The sequence below is a fragment of the Tenrec ecaudatus genome, chromosome 2 (assembly GCF_050624435.1).
Source record: "Tenrec ecaudatus isolate mTenEca1 chromosome 2, mTenEca1.hap1, whole genome shotgun sequence".
Lineage (NCBI taxonomy): Eukaryota > Metazoa > Chordata > Mammalia > Afrosoricida > Tenrecidae > Tenrec > Tenrec ecaudatus.
Window position 1 is genome coordinate 78,175,903 of NC_134531.1, and position 20,553 is coordinate 78,196,455.

Sequence of the window (20,553 nt, forward strand, 5' to 3'; positions counted from 1 at the left end):
TACTTAGGTCTTGTCTTATTCTCCAAGCCCTCTCTTAGCAGGTTCTCGCTCATCTACTAAGCTCCTCAAGTTCATTGCCCTGGTTTTTGCTTCCCAGCAACCCAAGGGTCATTTGCGCTTGTTCTTCCATCTGCCTGGTCAGTCTTTCTCAGCCTCCATGCCCGTGTAGTACATATGTGTACCTTCGGTGCCTAGGCCGGTGCCTGGCAGGTAGTAAAGGTTCAAGTGAAACACTGGGCGAGCTAGTTTAAGGTCCTCCGCCTCCCACCTCACTTCCTCAGTTAGTTGAGTCAGGGTGATAGGACACGTGTTGCTGTTGAAGTCCCGCGCTGGACGATGAAAATCAAAGGGTTTCATAGTCAAATGAGCAAGGTCCCTTAAACACATTCACTGCGATTGGTGATCTGTTCACAATCGGGCACACCGTGCGCCTGCCTGTCAAGGAGGCTCGCCTAGCTGGAAACAGTTCCCTGCCTGAGATGCCCATGCGGTTGCTAGCTCACATGCCTTAAATAGGCTTGCCCAGTGGAGTCCTTAATGGAGTTTTAACTGGGGGTGCTTGCCATCCTGCAAAGTAGCGCCCTGTGCAACACGAAAGTGTTTAAATTGACAAGTTAGCAATGAAGGAGGAGGGAACGGGGAAGATAATTAAAAAGTCATTAGAACAACAAGCTGCTGCTGAATCATGATGGATTTTTCTATGGAATAATGAGGCAGGGCCCTGGCTGACAAGGGCATCTGGGATTCAAGCCTCCCTGGAGGAAGTGATTTAGGGAAGAAGCTTATCTCAATCCGCCTTCCGGGCTAGGGCAGCCTAAGACCTGCAAGCCTTTGCTAGGAGAGGTTCTTTCCTGCCCCCTATGGGACAGTGGTGATCGGGAGAGAAGCGAGGTGGGGAGAGTTGGGATCCCTATGTTATTCTGAGGTAGGGAGGAAGCATTTCCGGTCAAATGCCTGTGCCTCGGTGGCTTTAGTTTGCTGTCCCTGGTCCTGGATGGGAGCGCGGGCAGTCCTGGTGAGTTGTTGAATGGGCATCTTCTCCATGCAGACTTTGTGTTCGGGGCAGCAGGTAAAGAAGATGAGGTCCTTGCCCTGAGAACCTTGTTCTGTGGCGAAGGTCGATGCAGAGCAAGTTTGAGGGCAGAGGGGCTCTGATAGAAAAGCTCCAGACAGGGTGTCCTGGGAGGTGAAAAGTCGGGGAGATTGTGTCCGAATAAACCAAACCAGAGTGTCATTTGGTACCAGTACCTACTTGCCCCAAAGAGCTGTGCTGTAGAATTTGTTGTTGTTACTAAAAAGGCAAAAGTAATATTGGTAACTGTCTGCGTTGCTGCCATCTAAACCCAAGGAGGGTTTAGGAAGTTCATGGGAAAATGCCATCATTCTCTTTGAATTCTATTTTTCCACGAACTTTGTGACAGTCATAGTTATGTTCTTCCTGTTAGTTGCTGCCAGGTCAATTGCAACTCCTGGTTCCAGCGGTCCCCACCCAAGAGGCTCATTGCTTATCCTAATTCTTCCACTGATCGCGCCAGGAATGTTCCACAGTGTTCCTCCTCAATTCCCGCATTCTGAGTCCTCAAAACCCGAGCTCAGAGTGTATACCATATATACATATAATGTGTGTGGTATTGGGTTGTCTTCCCAAACCGTGCAAACCTGTCCTCACCCACCCACCCCCCGCCCCACATTCGTTTCCTATGAGCACTGTGTGTGACTGGTGGCAATGGGTACAGGATGCTCGCTGCCATGCCATTGAACCTGCTTGGACTCCCATCTGGGCTGGCGGCGTGGCCACAGTGGGGGTGGTGGTCGCCAGTGAGTCTGTTCCAGCTCATAGCAGCGCCATGAACAGCATAAGAAAACACTGCCCAGTCCTGACCATCCTCAGAAGTGTTTGGTTTGAGCCCGTCGTTACAGCCACTGTCTCAATCCATCTCATGGAGGATCTTTCTCTTTTTTGATGGCCCTCCTCTGTGGTAGGATCGATAGGATTTTTCCTGGAGAAATAAGTGGGGATAGGTAAGACCGAAGGAGACCAAGGAAAAATAAAGCTTGAATCAAGTGCCCAGGGATGGACACTGGCAAAAACCTTGAAGGCCTGGCATTGCAGATGTTGGACAGAGTGGATCGTTGTGAACAGGGACGGCTGGCGAGCCTGGTCATGTGATCCTGCTGGTTCTTTATGACCTGGCCTAGCAGACGGAGAGAACCTGTGACTAGACATGTGACAGAAATACTAGCTTCTCTCTCGTAATAGAGAATTAAGAGATACACTTGAGCTCCTAATTTATGTTTCTCACTGAAATCCTTCCCAGAATGTATAACTTAGGGGAGTAAATCCCTGCTTCTCTTGTCAGGATAAAATTGCCTACAATCTTCTCTCATGATACCAGCTTCACTCCTTAATTCCTTCCTGAGGCCAAAAGTCTCTCCCACACCAGTTGGGTCGACAGTTTTAGGTCCGCAGTACACTATTTGAATTACGTCAGTGCACTTTCTCTGACTTATTGTCCTTGCGATGATAATGCCAGCCTTTTGAGAGTTTTATAACAAGAGAACTTAAGTAGGGAATCGTTCTTTTTTTTAAAATCATTTTATTGGGGGATCATACAATTCTTATCACAATCCATACATCCATCTATTGTGTCAAGCACATTTGTACATTTGTTGCCATCATCATTCTCAAAACATTTGCTTTCTACTTGAGCCCTTAATATCAGCTCCTCAGTTTTCCTCTTCCTCCCCCTGACCCCTCCCTCATGAACCCTTGATAATTTATAAATTATTATTATTTTGTCATATCTTACTGTCCAACGTATCCCGTCACCCACTTTTCTGTTGTTTGTTCCCCCAGGGAAGAGGTCACATGTAGATCCTTATAATTGGTTCCCCCTTTCCAACCCACCCTCCTTCTACCCTACCAGTATCACCACTCACACCACTGGTCCTGAAGGGATCATCCATCCTGGATTCCCTGTATTTCCAGTTCCTATCTATACCAATGTACATGCTCTGGTCTAGCCAGATTTGTAAGGAATCATTCTTAAAATGAATGAGCCTTGGCCTTTTGGAGGGAACGGTGCCGTCATTGTTAGCTGTTGTTTTGTTCATCTCTGACTCATGGCCCCCCAGGTACAACTGCCCAAGATGTTGCTGGTTCTGATCATTTGCAGATCAGACCCTTGGGATCTGTGGGGTTTCCAGAGCTTTCTTCCCAGTCCATCCTGGTCTGGCAGCCGCGCCGAAATGTATTCAGCGTCACAGCAACGCCTGAGCCTCCACTGACCAGCGGTGCAGCCGCAGGACCATTGACCTGGACTTGAATTCGGTCTCCTGTATGGAATTTAATTTCCCTCCACTTCAGTCCCCCAAATCATCTATGTCTCTCACCAGAATTCGCCAATGTGCTTCCCTCTCCATACCACGCAAACTCCTCTTGCTTCTGCACGGGGTGCTTTTGTTAACCAGACTCAGCTGCGTCCCAATTTCACCCGGTGATCACGTCAGTGGAAAGAAACAGACATTCCTTTTGGGCAGTGGCTGTGCGACTTGGTTCAGACTTTGTCGCCCTCCCCCTACGACTGGTTAGTGTCTGTGATGGTGTGCTGAGGTCCAAAGCTGCCTACCTGGGCTGAACGCGCATCCCATGTTGCTCATGCATCTGGAGCCCCTTCATCCTGTTAGGAAAGCTGTTTACATGGGACTTGATCAGCAGGGAACATGCCAGAAAGACATGTTTTTTCTCCCGCGCCACTGAAGCTTATTTTTCCCCATTCTTCGAACATACCGTATATACTTGTGTATAAGCCGAGTTTTTCAGCACATTTTTAATGCCGTTTTGTGGTAAAATTAGGTGCCTCGGCTGATAGTTGGGTCGGCTTATACTTGAGTATATACTTGAGTATATTTGTTAGCTGTTTGTTTGTTTGTTTCTTGCCTGTTTTTTCGAAGGAGCCCTGGTGGAGGAGCAGCGAAGCGTTGGGCTGCTAACCATGAGGTCAGCAGTTGGAAACCGGCAACCGTTGCATGGGAGAAAGATGAGGCTGTCAACTCCCATAAAGAGTTTCAGTCGCAGGGGTCCCGGCAGTGGTTTTCCCCTGCCTTACAGGGTTGAGATAAGCAGAACTATTGACTTGATGGAGTGAGGACGTTTGTTGTTCCTTAGCTTAATCTTCCCGTAGATATTCTGGCCTGACCAGCTCTCCCACGGGAAAGTTTGGGGGCTCAATGTAGTTGCTGACTCGTGATTTCCTCCTTTGCCTCAAATGAATGGTGGAATCAAACCCAGAAAAGAACTGTGCCTAATGTTCTGCTTTTTCTCTCCAGAGCAGATGCCTGCCATTACTGCATTTAGAAAACAATAAAACTAACAGCTAAGCACTGATATTTTGTCTGCCTCGTGCCTCCGCTGCCCGCTTTACTGTAATTATGTCATTCAAGGGAAGAGTCTAACCATTTTCCTTCCCCGGCCCTTTGTGTTTCTAAAGAGCAGAATTGTGGCCACATTTCTAAGAGAACAAATCACACACAAGTGTGAAAATGGCTTGATGCGAAGTCATTAGCGATGTGCAAAATATGTAGAGTGACATTTCAAATGGGCTGGCCAAGGAAGCCGGAGCGGAGTGCTGCTGACAGAGGGAAATGCAAAAATAGCCAAAGTGACACCAAGCGTGTTATCAGTGGGAGTTGAATATAAGTCTGGGGAAGAATTAATGGCCTAGTTGGGCAAATTCTTTGAGTGCTTTTCGTTGAAACCACGGACGCACAGTTGTGGTTGTACCTGGCTCTTCGGCCAGTGTGGTGCTGCTAGGTGCTGTGGAGCCTATCCTGACTCCGTCCAGTCCCACGCGTGCCGAGTGGAGCTGCTTCTCAGGGTTTTCAAGGCTGTGCCCTTTCTGAAGCAGGTCACCAGGCCCTTTCCCCAGAAGCCTGTGGGTGGGTTCAAGCTGCCAGCCTTTCAGGTAGTAGCCCTTTGCTTAACCCTTTGCACCACCTAAGGTGGCGTAGTGGGGTGACGTTTGGGCGGTTAACAAAAGGCAAGGTCTAACAAAACCCAGCAGTCACTCTGACAAGACGATGATGCTGTCTGTCCCCATAAAGATTTGCAGTCTCAGGACATCTGTTTTATTTTACCATTTAGAAATTATTTTATGGTTTTGCTTTGGTTATTGCCTCACCTCCCCCTCTAGCCAGTGATTTTTCCTTCTTCTCTTCTCCTCTCACCCCTGGGAACCAGCCAGCAGGAGTGTTTCCATTAGTGGGAAGATCTTTTCTTGGCATGTTATAATCGTGGTCTCACACAAGAGTTTGCTTTTTGAGATGAACTAATTCCACTTCGCCTCATGTCCTCCAGGTTCCTCCGGGCGAGGAGGTTTCAAAGTGCCACCATTCTTCTTTAACATTGCTTGCTGTCCCATTGTGTGTATGGACCAAGGTTCTTTTTAATCCCCTCTTCCACGAGTGGACATTTAGGTTCTTTCTGTCTGTTTGCTAATGTGAATAGCACTGCCATGACCATGTGTGTGTGTGTGTGTGTGTGTGTGTGTGTGTGTGTGTATGTGTGTGTGTGTGTGTGTGTATCTGTTCATGCCACAGCTCTGGGACATATACCGAGTAGAGAAACTGCTGGGGCCTATGGTATTTCTCTCCCTACCTTTCTGAGAAGTGCCACACTGTTTTCCACCTTGATTGCACTGATTTTCAGTCCCACCCGCAGTGGGTGAGGGTTCCAGTCTCTACAGATCCTTGCCAGCATTTGTTGTTTTCTGTTGTCTTTTTACCTTTGCTAATAATGCTGGGGTGAGTTGCTTTGACTTACGTCTCTCAAATGGCTAGTGAGTGCAAGCATTTCTTTATGAGTTTGCTGGCCACCTGAATGTCTTCTTTGGTGAACTGTCCCCTGCCCATTTAAAAAAAAATGGATTGTCTTCTTCTGTTGTTGAGGTGTTGAAGTTTTCTGTAGATTATAGAGATTAGTCCCTTGTCTGGTATGCCATTGTCAAAACCGTTTTCCCAGGCTGTGGGCTCTCTTTTCACTCTTTGTGAAATCTTTCCAGACACTTAAGTATCTAAGTTTTCGGAGGTCTTTCATCTGTTTTGTCTCTATTGTTTGTGGGTTTTCCATTATGTTTGGTAGTGCATTTAGGCTATTTTGGGGTTCCTATATTTATTCCGATATTTTCATCAATGATCTTTTTATTTCTAGGTTTCGCATTTAGGTCTTTGATCCATCTTGAGTTTGTTTTTTTGTATTGTGTGTGAAATATGGGTGCTGTTTGTTCTTCGACAAATGTATATCCAGTATTACCCACGCCATTTGTTAAAGAGACCATATCTTCCCCATGTAATGCATTTGGGCCTTTGTCAAAGATCACTTGTGTGTAGGAAGATAGATTTGCCTCTGGGTTCCCAATGCTGTTCCATTGATCTGTGCACCTATTGCTGTACCAATACCAGCCTGTTTTGTTTTATTTTAAATCATTTTACTGGGGACTCGTACAACTCTTATCACAATCCATCCATCCATTGTGTCAAGCTCATTTATACATTCATTGGCCAGGCTGTTTTGACAACTGTGGCTATGTAATAAAGTTTTGCAGTGTCGGAAACATTAAGGAGCATATCTCTGTATGATAGGGTCCCAAGGAGTCAGAATCAACTCAATGGCAGTGGGTTAAGTCAGCGGAAGGGGTATGGAAATATCATCAGCAATAGCTTACATGTGACCCAAATAATGATGTGTCTTTTATTCTTGGGGGTGTGGGTTGCAGCAAAGGGGCCAACATTGTGTCAAGCACTTCTGCCTCCCAGCCTGCTGACCTGTTGCTCTAGATCAGGGCTATCCGATGGAGGGCTCTGGGAGCATGGCGTGCTGTAGATGTGTGCTGTCCAGTGCTGCAGTCACGACCACAGCTTGCTGCTGAGCACTTACGTTGCGCCCACGGACACCTGAACGATTTGCTTTAACTTTGCTTCATTGAAGTTGAAATGCTTACCGCTGTATCTGACTAGCGCTGCCCGTTTGAACAGTACAGCTCGATATCCTTAGGTCCCGGACCATGCGGCTTCCTGGTGGATCGCATGCATTGAGCTTCAATATCCTTAGGTCCCGGACCATGCAGCTTCCTGGTGGATCGCATGCATTGAGCTTCAATATCCTTAGGTCCCGGACCATGCAGCTTCCTGGTGGATCGCATGCATTGAGCTTCAATATCCTTAGGTCCCGGACCACGCGGCTTCCTGGTGGATCGCATGCATTGAGCTTCAATATCCTTAGGTCCCGGACCATGCAGCTTCCTGGTGGATCGCATGCATTGAGCTTCAATATCCTTAGGTCCCGGACCATGCGGCTTCCTGGTGGATCGCATGCATTGAGCTTCAATATCCTTAGGTCCCGGACCATGCAGCTTCCTGGTGGATCGCATGCATTGAGCTTCAATATCCTTAGGTCCCGGACCATGCGGCTTCCTGGTGGATCGCATGCATTGAGCTTCAATATCCTTAGGTCCCGGACCATGCAGCTTCCTGGTGGATCGCATGCATTGAGCTTCGAGATCCTTAGGTCCCGGACCATGCAGCTTCCTGGTGGATCGCATGCATTGAGCTTCAATATCCTTAGGTCCCGGACCATGCAGCTTCCTGGTGGATCACATGCATTGAGCTTCAATAACCTTAGGTCCCGGACCATGCAGCTTCCTGGTGGATCGCATGCATTGAGCTTCAATATCCTTAGGTCCCGGACCATGCAGCTTCCTGGTGGATCGCATGCATTGAGCTTCAATATCCTTAGGTCCCGGACCATGCGGCTTCCTGGTGGATCGCATGCATTGAGCTTCAATATCCTTAGGTCCCGGACCATGCAGCTTCCTGGTGGATCGCATGCATTGAGCTTCAATCGTTGGTTAGCTTCAGGGAGCAACCGGAGCAAAGGACAAATGAAGTCTCAATTTTCCACTCCATTCTGATTTATAATCTGGAAAAGCCAGCCCCGGCCCCTTCTGAAAGGCAGGGGATCCAATACATACTCCATTTTCTCTTCAACCCTTACTACTGTGTGGGGCAGAGAAACTGGGCAGGGACAGGCAGGGGCAGCAGGGGCACAAGCAGGGTTAAAAAGATCTATCTTTTGATTTTGTGTCTTTGGCCGTCTGTCAAGCAGAATGGCTGGATTTCATATGAAAGCCTTACAAACACAGACAACCAGGCATCGCCTGTTCCCCATAACGAACCTTTCTCTTTCCCTGCACAGTGCTGTCAGGAAGCTCTGGAATTAAAATGCACCATGTTTTCCAGCAGCAGTCCTAGCATCTGCACCCGCGGACCGAGCAGGAGTGGAAAGTGCCCCAGCTGCGGATGCCACGGAACTTTCGCCCTGCAGATCCCCCTCAACTCCTAGGCACCTCCGCTATCGCCAGCCTGGAGGTGAGAACTCGGAGAGAGACTCAGAAATATCTAATAGACACTCTCCAATTGGAGAGAAAAATCACCAGAGCGAAAGGTATAAATCCTTAGATTATTTTTCCCATGGTGCGAATAAAAATATCCAAATAAAATAACAATTATCTTTGAGGTGTTTAATTTTTTTTCTCCTCAAGCTAATTATTTCAAGTCAAAAGGGAAAAATCACACAATTATGAAATCAGATTCATCCCAAGTAACCCAATAAAATATGAAAACTTTTTTTTAACCTTTATATGCGTGTTTTCAAGAAAGACAATTTAACAAAAGATATCTTGGTTGATTTCAGACTCTTGGTCTGTTATGGGCCATTTAGACTATCTGACAATGTTCCTGGCTTATCATAGCCAGATCTGGACTCATCTACGAGCCTATCAATCCAGACCTGGCAATGCCCTTGACAAGCCTCCCACAGTTCACTGTAGCCTGGAAAACTTCAAGGTCAGAGCTCAAAGCTTAAAGCAAGCTCTACTAAGGCAAGAATGAGGTGTTTGCTATTCAGCCTGTTACTATAATTTGGCCTCTATTTTATAGTCTCATAAACCACTTGTCATATATTGATATTCATCTATAAATTTAAAATTTTGTGTAAGGATTATTTGCTTGGAAATCCTTATGTAAGTAGGAATTATATAAATTAAACTTATTAGCTAAACCCTTTGATGTAACAGAGAGTCCAAGCCGGGGCGTGTTACACATTCTCTCACTGTCTACAGAAATGTTGTCTGTTCACCTGCCTACTTGCTGCCTTGTTCCAGATGTATTTTAAGGCTGCTTCTTCGTAAGGACAGCGTGGAGCTGCTGTGTGCTATCACGCCTGCCCCCCTGAGCAGCTCTTGGCTTCCTCCCTTATGTGTTTGTCTTAAGCATGCCTGGGGAGCTCCAGAGCAAGCTAACAAAAACCCTTTAGGCTAGACTCACAGAAGACGGGTTTTCCATAAAGCCCGAGTGGGGATAAACGGTGAGGTTAGCATCTACGTCTGTCTCAAATGCCGTGTAGAGAACAGTCTGAGGGGCCCAGGGATGGCGCAAGTGGCTCGGGGAAACTTTAGATTTTAGAAGAGCCGCGTTGAATCTATCCCAAGCTTTAAACGTGTTTCAAGAAGAAACTTCTACCAGTAGCTGATATAGAATCTTTTTTAAAAAGAAGGAAATCTTTTTTCACTGCGACGTCATTCACATACCACAAAGCTCTCCCTTTTAACTGTTTTCCAGCATAATATTCGCAAAACTGTGTAATCACAGCTACTGTGCAGTTCTAGAATATTTTAATTACTCTGCACACTGTCCTCTTCCCTCAAACTCAGGGTTCACAGTCACTTCCCAGCCCCCTTCTCCCCACCTTCCCCACCAGGCTAGCAACCCCCAATCCACTCTCTCTGTGGATTTGTTTACTTTGGACCAGGGTGATCACATGATATGTGGCCTTTTGTATCCGGCCACCTGTGCCCCCACCCCCCCACCCCATCCTGGCCGCCACATACTTAGGATAATGTTTTCTAGGTCCGTGTATGCTGTTGTATGGTTATTTCTTTTTTATGAGTGAACACTATTACACTCTATGCATATACCACGTTGGATTTACCCATTTATCCATTGAGGGCCAGTTGGGTTGTTTTCCACTGTCAGAAGATTCGTGTGTAAGGTGTGGTGAACCTGTTTTCCCTGGTCTTGGCAACAGAGTGCAATTGTTAAAATTGTGCAATTGTTACAATTGCGCAATTGTTACAATTGTTACAATTGTGCAATTGTAGAATCGTGTTATTTGCCTCTTCACAGGGACAAACCAGGATATTTGACTCACGCTATGGTGGTGTAATAGTGGTTACCATTGGGCTGCTAACCTCAAGGTCGGCCGTTCGAAACCACTAGCCTCCTCGAGGGAGAAAGATGGGGCTTTCTAACTCCCATAAACAGTTACGATCTCCGAAACCCACAGGGGCAGTTCTACCCTGTCCTACTGGGTCATTACTAGTAAGCATCGGCTTAATGGCGGTTGAGGTTTTTCATCCAATGTAAAGAATGAAAATGAGAATTACAGAGTATTTATTGCAGAGTATTAGCCGCTGATCTCACCATTCCATTTTAATTTATTTATTTTTTGGCATCACCAGGACAAACTGCTGACAGTGCCCTCTGCTCGGTGTCACCTGCTTCAGCTTTTGCAATCGCGACAGCCGCGGCGGGACACGGGAGTCCTCCAGGTGAGCCGGGTAGAAAAGAGCAGCTCATGCCATGCTGCCTCCCAGGAGCTTGGTGGTGCAGCAGCTGTAACTGCCCACGAGAAGCCTATTTTGAAAGTAAGGCACTGGTCACACAGTGGTCTGTGCATTACATCGGGGAAAAAATGTTTCAAAGAAGGCTGTGTGATCGCTCCCTTCCTGTGCTATGGCGTTCTTTAGCCATGTTAGCCAAATGGCTGGGAATACTTGATTCTGTTTTGATGGCGTGCCATGCCAAAAGGATATGCAAGGTGGGAGGGAGAACTTGGAGAGGGAGGAGAGATGGGCCAGGAGGACATGTCCTTAACTGACTCATAATTACTGTTTGCTATTCATTTCCACTGGCTCCAAAATGCGTTCTGAGGCATGTCCATTAATGTTCCCAGTAAAGGCGAAGCCCTGAAAATGAAAGGACAGTGTTTGAATGGATGGGAATTATTTCAATGTGCATGCATCCTCTTCTCTCCTAAGCAAGGAGGACCTTGTATTGAAATGAATCCGTGGCTTAAACCACCTTGTCACTGTGAGGGTGCTCACCTGTGGGTTCGCATCCTTAGGATGTGCATGGCGGAGAGTGTTTGTTCATTAGTCATTGTTTGCCCCACAAAGGCTTCCATTTACAAAGCCTCGGAGCCCACATTCACAGTTGTGGCCAGTGGGTAACCCCTGCGTGAATTCTTTCAAAACTGAAGTAAGCCCAAAGACAGACGTGTCCAAATAAATGGAACTCTGTTAGTAATTATGTGTATTCCATCCGAATGGACACCATGGCAGACTGACCACTTTCCACTTCAGCGTTTCCCCACAAACACTACACTCGATGGGATCAGACAAATTGGGGTGGTTTCCCCTCCCCACACATTCTAACACCTGCTCCCCAAAGTTCTGTCCGCCTAACACCAAACTGCGCGGACTGGTCTGAGCGCTGATACTTCATCCATCCAGCTGAGGTAGATGCCTGACTGGACCCCGCGGTGGCAGATGGGCATCGTGCGTGCAGTTGGGGGGAAGTCTTTGCTGCATTTTCAAAAGAGTTGCTTGTGAGTTGTGATTCCCTGAGGCATCTTCCGGTTTTGCAAACTGTTTGGGAAAATGAGGTACCAGAGCTGTCCCTTACAGGCTTCCTAATTGCAGCCCAGTTTGGGTGCGGGAAGAGCTTTCGGAGTGAATTCAAGATGAGCCCGTGTCTCCTTTGGCTGGAGCCTGGGTAGGAGAAGCTTCATTTTCCCTGAGATGTTGGTGAAGATGAAATAGCCGAATGCTCTTTCCCAGCTGAGTGTCGCAACGAGGCGGTGGTGGTAGGGGGTTCCCGCGTGGGTCAGCGGGGAAGTGTGCGCCCTAGCATGCTCATCACCGCCTTCTCAGCCTCAGCTCTCTCACACTTCCCTTTTGAGGGGGCTCTGGGGGGCCTCCAACTTCCAACCTTCTGTAGTTGGCGCTTTCCTAGTTAGTGCTTACCCATTTGTACCACCCAGGAACTCCTCCTGACCTTAATGCCGTGTCTTATTTCAGGGTTGTTTTGTGTTTGGGTGTGTGTCAGGTGGAAGTCGACACGGCAAGCATCAGTGTCCTGTTCCGAGACATTGGCTAGCAGGTCCACTCGGTGTAATTCAGCTTCCCTTCCCCGGCCTTCTCACGCTTTGCGGGAAATGGGGACGGTCTGGTCGCCTGTCATAGATGGTTGAGGGAGCACGTTAATTGCAGATGATATTTTGGATTTTATAAGACCGTCTATTAAGGTGACCTCCAAAGGTTGGATTTTGGTTCCGCAGCACTACTAAGGTGCTGTGTTTTCATTCAATAGAAGCCCCCATTGTTTGCCCTCTGAGCCACTTCTACCCAGGGAATCCAGAGCCTGTCCCTTCTTCGGCGTCCACGTTGCTGTGGTAGGGCTTTAACTCTAACCAACTTACATTACAAGATTAACGAGTCTAATATACATGAGACAGAGGATGCCTGATGGGGTTTCTGTGTGCCGCCTAACATGATTGGTGCAAGTGTCTTACTTGTTTCCACGTCAGTTGCCTTAGACTCACGACAACCTGTGTAGAACAGAAGAAGATGACTTCCAGTCCTGTGTCATCTTCAGAATTGTTGGTACATTGAACCCCATTGTGGTGGCCTTCCAATCCCGGTGGCGCTTCTTCCAGCATGACATCAGCCGCTATGTTGTCATCTGTAGAGTCTTAATTGGCGGATTTTCAGGAGGAGGGCTTCGGGTCTCTCTTCTTAGTCCATCCTCATTTGGAGGGTCCACTGAAATCTGCCCATGTCGAGTGGCCATGTTGGTATTTGAAATGCCAGTGGCAGGGCTGCCGGCGTTGAGCAAGAAGCAAGCTACCACACGACAACAAACCGGCAGATGCGTGGTGGGGTTCAAATACAAATATGGTTAGTCTGTGGGCATCTAAGGTGTCGTAGCACTGCTGCCAATGTAGAAATGAAAATGCGTGTATTTCAGACGACTGCTGATGCAGTTTGGGATCTGCAGGTGCAGTTTGGCTATAGTTATGATATGAATAGAAATGCAAATGCAGTGAATAAATAAATCAGGACCTATCATGGCGTCGACTATACACCTGAAGCTTGAGAATTAATTATAGAGTTTATGAAATGATCTAAAATGCAGTATGAAAATCCGAGGTGGGTTATTTTTACGAGAGTGGAAATAATGGGAATGAACTTACTACAAGCAACTCTTGATTATCTGTGAGCAGATTATATGTTTCACACTTCTGTGCACATCAACATAAATTAACAAAATAGAGGAATGGTTGACTGCACTTATGGGAAAATTAATGGCACAGTTCCAATTGCTTAAGGAAATTGAGAACGACCTGTTACTTGTAGATAATTCATAATCTATTTTCCCTCTTTCCAGCCAGCCTGACCTTGTGTAACCCAGGGGAGAGCTGAGTGTGATAGGAGCGAGGCCGGTTCCTAGTCTGACACTTAAGCATTATGGTTCGATTGGCCTGGGGGTACATCTTGGTCATCATGGGTTTTTTTAAAGGTAATTTTATTGGAGGATCTTATAGCTCTTATAACAATCAATACATCAATTGTATCAAACACATTTGTACATATGTTCCATCATCCTTATCTGAACAGTTACTTTCTATTTGAGCCCTTGGTATCAGCTCCTTTTTTCCCTCCCTCCCCCCTCCCACCCTTGTGACTTCTTAATAAATTATAGATTATTATCATTTTCATATTTTACACTGACCGCTTCTCCTTCACCCACGTTTCTGTTGTTCGTCTCCTTCGGTGGGGAGGGACGTGGGGGATGTGTTATGTGTCAATCATTGTGATCAGTTCACCCTTCCTGCCCACCTTTCCCCTACCCTCCTGGTATCGCTACTCCCAGTTCTGTTCCTGAAGGGTTTATCTGACCTGGATTCTGTGTGTCCTGAGCTCTTATCTGCACCAGTGTACATGCTCCAGGCTAGCCAGAACTGAAAGGCAGGACCGGGGCGTGATAGTGCGGGTGAGGGAGCCTCAAAGAACCAGAGGAATACTGTGTGTTTCATCAGTGCTAGACTGCACCCCAGTTGACTCATCCCTTCCTTGTGACCCTTCTGTGAGGGGTGTCCTACTGTCTACGATGGGTTCTGAGTCTCTGCTGTGATCCCCCTCTTTCTCAACAATATATAGTTTTTGTTTTGTTTCGGGTTTTCTGATGCCTGTTGCCTGATCCCGGCAATGCCTCATGCTCACACAGGCTGCTGTGCTTCTTCCAAGGCATTGGGAACTTTTGAAGTTCTCCAGCTGACACAACGGGGCCCAAAGAGAGAAGGAAGCACACACACACACACACACACACACACGTGCACACACACATTTTTGTTTAACTAAGATAATGCCGGTGAACACTGGATGTTTTCAAGTGATGTAGCAGGCCAATTTAAAGACTACTCAATTAATTCGGTGGAAGCAGGTAATGAAAACACTCACTCCCTTCCTGTTAGGGATTTGATCCTGTAATCTAAAAACAATTTATGCTTTCAGGTCTTGATATCTAAAATCCTGGGAGATTGCTGATGGAACATGCAGCGAACTAGATTGAGCCCTAGATGTGTCTCAGCTTGGGTTCCTCATGAATGAACCCTGAGAGTTGAACTCGATCTCCCGGTTCTTGCAGTATGATCCCTGCGCCAGCAGCAGCATCTGACCTGGGAATTTGTTAGACATGCTCATTCATAGGCCTCTTGCCAAATGCACTGAATCAAAAAAGGTGCTTAAATTTCTATTGCATCCTAACGTTTGAGAATCGCTGAGTTGGTATAATGCCGGAGCTCCCTTTCTTGTTTAAAAGTCTATTTTGTTTTTGTTGTTATCTGCTGTTGAGTGGCTCTGACTCATAGCAACCTCATGTACAACAGAACAAACACCACCTGGTCCTACAATATCCTCACAAGGGTGGGAAGTCTGTGGCTCCATATTATTTGCAGCAGTTGTATACTAACCTTACTTTTATCCTTCCCTAAACCTCAGCTACATTATCTTTTGGGTATTTTTTCCTGTTGTTGTTGTTATTAGGTCAAATAACTGTCAAAAAATTGCAACTCTCAGCAACCTGTGTACCCCAGACTGATGTGCTTCCCAGCCCTACCACCTTCACAACTGTTATTTGTGAGCCCACTGTGTCAGTCTCTCTTATAAAGAGTCTTCCTCTTTCTCAGTTTTTATACAGTACACACAATTCATTGATGTTGTTCCAAGTTATAAATTTAAATTCTCACTTTTCTTTGGCATTTAAAACATGGAAAGTTACCAAGAATTTGCTTCATGCTAGAAAGTCTTGCTAATTTTTTATCTCAACATAATACCGACTGTTATAGTAATTTTCTCCAGTTATATTAATGTTTTGCATTTTTTTGTGAAAGTGTACGCAACCAACAGGACCCTAATTCAACTATTTCTGCTTGTTCAGTGGCCTTGGTTCCAGTCTTCAGCTTGTGCTTCCGTTCTTGTTTCCTTTTCCACTTTAGTGCACCGGTGGTGTAGTGGTTACACACTGGGCTACCAGCCCCAAGGGCAGCGGTTCAAAACCACCAGTTGCTCCGAGGGAGGAAGAGGCGGTCTGCTTCTGGACGCAGTTATAGTCTTAGGAACTCACAGGGGGAAGTTCTAGCCTCTCCTCCAGGGTCCTTGTGAATCAGCATCAACTCTGTGGCAGTGAGTTTAGTTTGGGCTTATTATCTTACACTCACTGCCCTTTCACCCAGTCCTTCAAATTATTGCTGTCAAACCGATCTTCTCAGGTGCATTTTTATAGCACTTTCATTGAGCTGTGAATTTTTTTCAAATTCACCAACTTAAAGTGAACTTGGGCACAGGAACAATTGTGAGAATGGCTAAGGACTGGGCTGTTTCTATCTGGCCCATAAGGCTGCTATGGGTCAGAACCAACTCAATGACACCTAACAGTAACAGCAGTCAAAATGTACATACCGAACTATGGACAGCCTTGAGAAGAATGGGAATCCGGGAACGGTTCATTGTGCTCATGTGGGGTTTGCATGTGGATCAAGAGGCAGCCGTGTGACCAGAACAAGGAATGGTGCATGGTGGAAAACCAGGAAAGGTGTGCGTCGGGTTGTTACCTTCTCACCATACTTGATCAATCTGTTTGCTGAAAAGAATCATCAGAGAAGCTGCATGATATGAAGAATGTGGCATCAGGATCAGACGAAGGCTTAGTAACAACCATGATATGCAGATGACCCAACTCTGCTTGCTAAAAGTGAGAAAGACGCGAAGCACTTGCTGTTGAAGGTCACGGATTGCCGCCTATAGAATGGACCACAGCTCAGTGTGGGAAAAACAAGATCCTCACATGGACCAGGAGGTCACACCATGATAAGCAGAGAAACAGATGCCAGTGGTCGACGATTTCAGCTTGTTTGGATCCACAATCGGTGCTCCTGGAAGCAGCACTCAAGCGATTAAAAGATGAGTTGTGTAGGGTCAGTCCACGGACAGACCTCTGTAGAGTATTGAAAGCAAGGCTATTACTGTGAGACTCAGGTGCACCAGGCTCAAGTCACGGTGTTTTCCCTTGCCTCATATGCATGAGAGAGTTGGACATGGAATGAGAAAGACTGAGGAAAAATCTGTGCACTTAAATTATGGGATTGATGAAGAATCTTGAAAATAACATGGACTGCCACAAGAACAAACTGATCTGTCTTGGAAGAAGTACAGCCGGAATGCTTCATAGATGCAAGGATGGTGAGACTCCGTCTCGTGTATTTCGGATATGTCGTGAGGAGAGACCAGTCCCTGGAGGAGGACATCGTGCGTGGTAAAGTGGAGGGGCAGCGACAAAGAGGCAGGCCCTCAGAAAGATGGACTGACCCGTGGCTGCAGCAATGGGCTCAGATACAGGAATAACCATGAACAGGGCACAGGACTCTGCGCTCACAGGGTCACTGTGAGTCTGAACTGATCGAGGGGCACATGATAACAACAAAATGTACAATTCTTAGTAGATTTTAGAATATTCCCAGAGTTGCACAAGCATCACCATATTTTCAGAACTTTTCCACTAACCCAAATGAAACTTTTTTCCTCTCACTACTGATTGCCCCAACCCCCTAACAATCACTAGTCTACCGTCTCTCTAGATTTGACTCTCCATTCTGCTCCATTGATCTATATACCTGTCCTTATACAAATACCCTACTATATTGATTAATGTGGCTTTTACTAAGTTTTCCTATCTAATATTTTATAACTATTCTGAGTTCTTTGTAATCCATGCAAATGTTAGGATCAGCTTGCTATTTTCTAAGGGGCAGGGGGAAGCTTGCTGTACTTTTCTAAGGTGAGGTGGTGTCAGAAAGTTCATGGAAATGTTGAATTAAAAGATAATGGACCCGACAGGCTCTGGATAGGCAGAGTGACAGTGGCCAGGCAGCCCAGCTCTGTGAAATCTCTTGCCATGCACTGGTCTGCAGGCATCCAGCGGGCATCCTCCCCACAGCCAAAATGCCCAAGAGGAAGGCGAGCTGGGCTGAAGGGGCAGTGAGGGAGGAGGCTAAGAGGAGATCTCAAAGTTGTCAGAGAAACCTGCTCAGGTGAGTGAATGGTGCCTGGCTATCAAAAGATAGAGCATCTGGGATCTTAAAGTTTTGATGAAACAAGTAACCATCTAGCAGGAAAGCAAGTAAGTCCACATGGAAGAAGCACATCAGCCTGTGTGATCATGAGGTGTCAATGGGATCAGGTATCAAAAGATCCCTAACAAACATTAATGTGAATGAGGGGGGTTGGAGCGATGACTCAAAAGTTGGATATTCATCTGTAGACAAGTGGATATCCCCCAACAGAAGGGTTATAAGAAAGGGATGATTCAACCAAAGTGTAGTACAGTGCCAACGAATCACACATCAACGCCCCCCCCCCCCCGACTACCATGACCCAGTTCTACTTTACAAATCTGCTAGACCAGAGAACACACATTGGTACAGATCAAAGGTCTCAACAATGGGATTCAGGACAAGTAAACCCCTCAGGAACAGTAGTGGGAGTGGCCATATCATGATGGGAGGGGGCCACGGGGGGGGGAGGGGAACCCATCACAAGGTTGTATATATAGCACCCCTCGAAGGGGATGAATAACAGAAAGGTGGGTGAAGGGAGACAACAGATGGTGTAAGATATGAAATAATAATGACGATATATAATTGATCAAGGATTAACGAGGGTGGAAGGGTTGGGGAGGGAGGAGTAAAAAGAGGAGCTTATACCAAGGACTCAAGTAGAAAATGTTTTGGAAATGATGATGGCAACATATGGACAAATATGCTTGATACAATTGATATATGGAATACAATAAGAGTCCCCAATAAAATGAATTTTTAAACATCTAGACTACAGCGGATGTAGAGTACAAAGTAGAGGATTAAAAAAAGAAAGAACCTGCTCTGGCAAAAGTGTAGACAAAGCAAAAAGAGGCATCAGGAAAGGATAAATCTTCAGACAAAACAGAGCAAGCAAAAAGGAAAACAGTGGGGTGAGAGGAGGGGGGGGCAAAGGGAAGCAAGGAGAAACCAGACTGAGGTGACTAACCAAGAAACTAAACAAGATTTACCTGGCAAAAAAGAGAAACAAAAAATGAGGCGAGGCTAGCATCTGATGAAGGAGGAGAAAAAGAAGCCAAGTCTGATTAATGTTTATCTACCATGTCCTATGTGTGGGCCCTGTTACTTCCCTTCTTGTACAATTCATAGGAATATTTTTTTCCCTAATCATTTTCTTTTTTTTAAAATCTTTTTATTGGGGCTCATAAGGCTCTTATCACAGTCTGTACATACATCAATTGAGCAAAGCACCCTTATACATTCGTTGCACTCATCACTCTCATAATTCACCTTCCACTTGGGTTCCTGGAATCAGCTCGGTTTCCCTTTTTTCCCCCCCATCCCCCTCCCTCCCCGATCCCACCCCTGGTCCCTTGATAGTTTATAAATAATTATTATATCTTATCTTACAAATATTTTTATCAATTCCTCTGGTTATGCAAATTTTATAGTAACTCGGGAAAATTTTTTTCAAATCATTTTTTGGGGGGCTCGTGCAGCTCGTATCACGGTCCAGGCATGTATCCATTGTGGCAAACGCATTTGTACATTTGTTGCCATCATCATTTCCCAAATATTTTCTTTCTACTTGAGCCTTTGGTATCAGCTCCTCATTTTGCCCTCCCTTCCTCACCCTCCCTCCCTCATGAACCCTTAATAATTTATATAGTATTATTTTTTTCAAGTCTTACACTGACCGATATCTTCCTTCACCCATGTTTCTGTTGGTTGTCTCCCCGGGGGTGTGTAATATATTGATCATTGTGATTGGTTCCTTCTTTCTCCCACCACCTTTCCCCTACCCTCCTGGTATCGATAATCTCACTATTGGTCCTGAGGGGTTTATCTGTCCTGGATCCCCTGTTTCCAGCTCTTATCTGTACCAGTGCACATGCTCTGATCTAGCCGCATTTGTGAGGTAGAACTGGGGTCATTATAGTGGTGAGGAGGAAGCGTTAGAGAACTAGAGGAAAGTTGTGTGTTTCGTCAGTGCTATAATGCACCCTGACTGGTTCGTCTCTTCCTTGTAACCCTTCTGTGAGGGGATGTCCAATGGTCTACAGATGGACTTTGGGTCTCCACTCTCTCCTCCCCCTCCCTACCCCCTTCACATCTATATGATTTTTTGTTCTTGGTCTTTGACGCCTCACACTTGATCCCATTGACACCTTATGATCACCCAGGCTGGTGTGCTTCTTCCATGTGGGCTTTGTTGCTTCCCAACTAGATGGTTGCTTATTTATCTTTAAGCCTTTAAGACCTGAGATGCTTTATCTTTTGATAGTTGGGCACCATCAGCTTTCTTCACCACATTTGCATATGCACACATTTTACCTTCAGCAATTGTGCTGGAAAGGAAGGGATCACAGAATGCCGGGTTATCAGAACAAAGCATTTTTGTGTTGAGGGAGTACTTGAGTCGAGGCCCAATGTCTGTCTGCTATCTTAATACTTAACATATAAATATATGCACATAGATCTATTTCCCCATCATCATATGTAAATATATTTACATATGTACATGCCTGTATTTAGACCTCTATAAATGCCCTTTACCTGTTAGTTCTTTCCTTTCTTTCATTTTACTTTCCTTTTGTCCCACGACCATGTTCAACCTTCATTCAACTTTTGTTAATTCCTATTGGCTACATTGCGCTTGATGAAGCCTGACCAGGCATCCTACACCCTCCTCACCCATGATTGTAGATCACTTGTTGTTCCCTTGTCCCTGGGTTTGTTGGCTCTCATGCTGACATTAAATTGTCAATGAGTGGGCCTTATGA

General features: G+C 46.0%; 1 protein-coding gene across 3 annotated transcripts in view; it reads left to right on the top strand.

The window, feature by feature from the left end:
• The window catches only part of RASGRF2 (Ras protein specific guanine nucleotide releasing factor 2), a 279,623-nt gene that overhangs the window by 163,469 nt on the left and 95,601 nt on the right, over positions 1 to 20,553 (top strand). For 2 of the 3 annotated variants that reach the window (XM_075541229.1, XM_075541231.1), the window contains exons 16-17: positions 8,299 to 8,424; positions 10,575 to 10,664. In XM_075541229.1, the coding sequence (XP_075397344.1) occupies positions 8,299 to 8,424; positions 10,575 to 10,664 (216 nt within the window). Of the gene's footprint in view, positions 1 to 8,295; positions 8,425 to 10,574; positions 10,665 to 20,553 lie in introns of all 3 variants that reach the window. The other variant, XM_075541230.1, reaches the window with a different exon arrangement.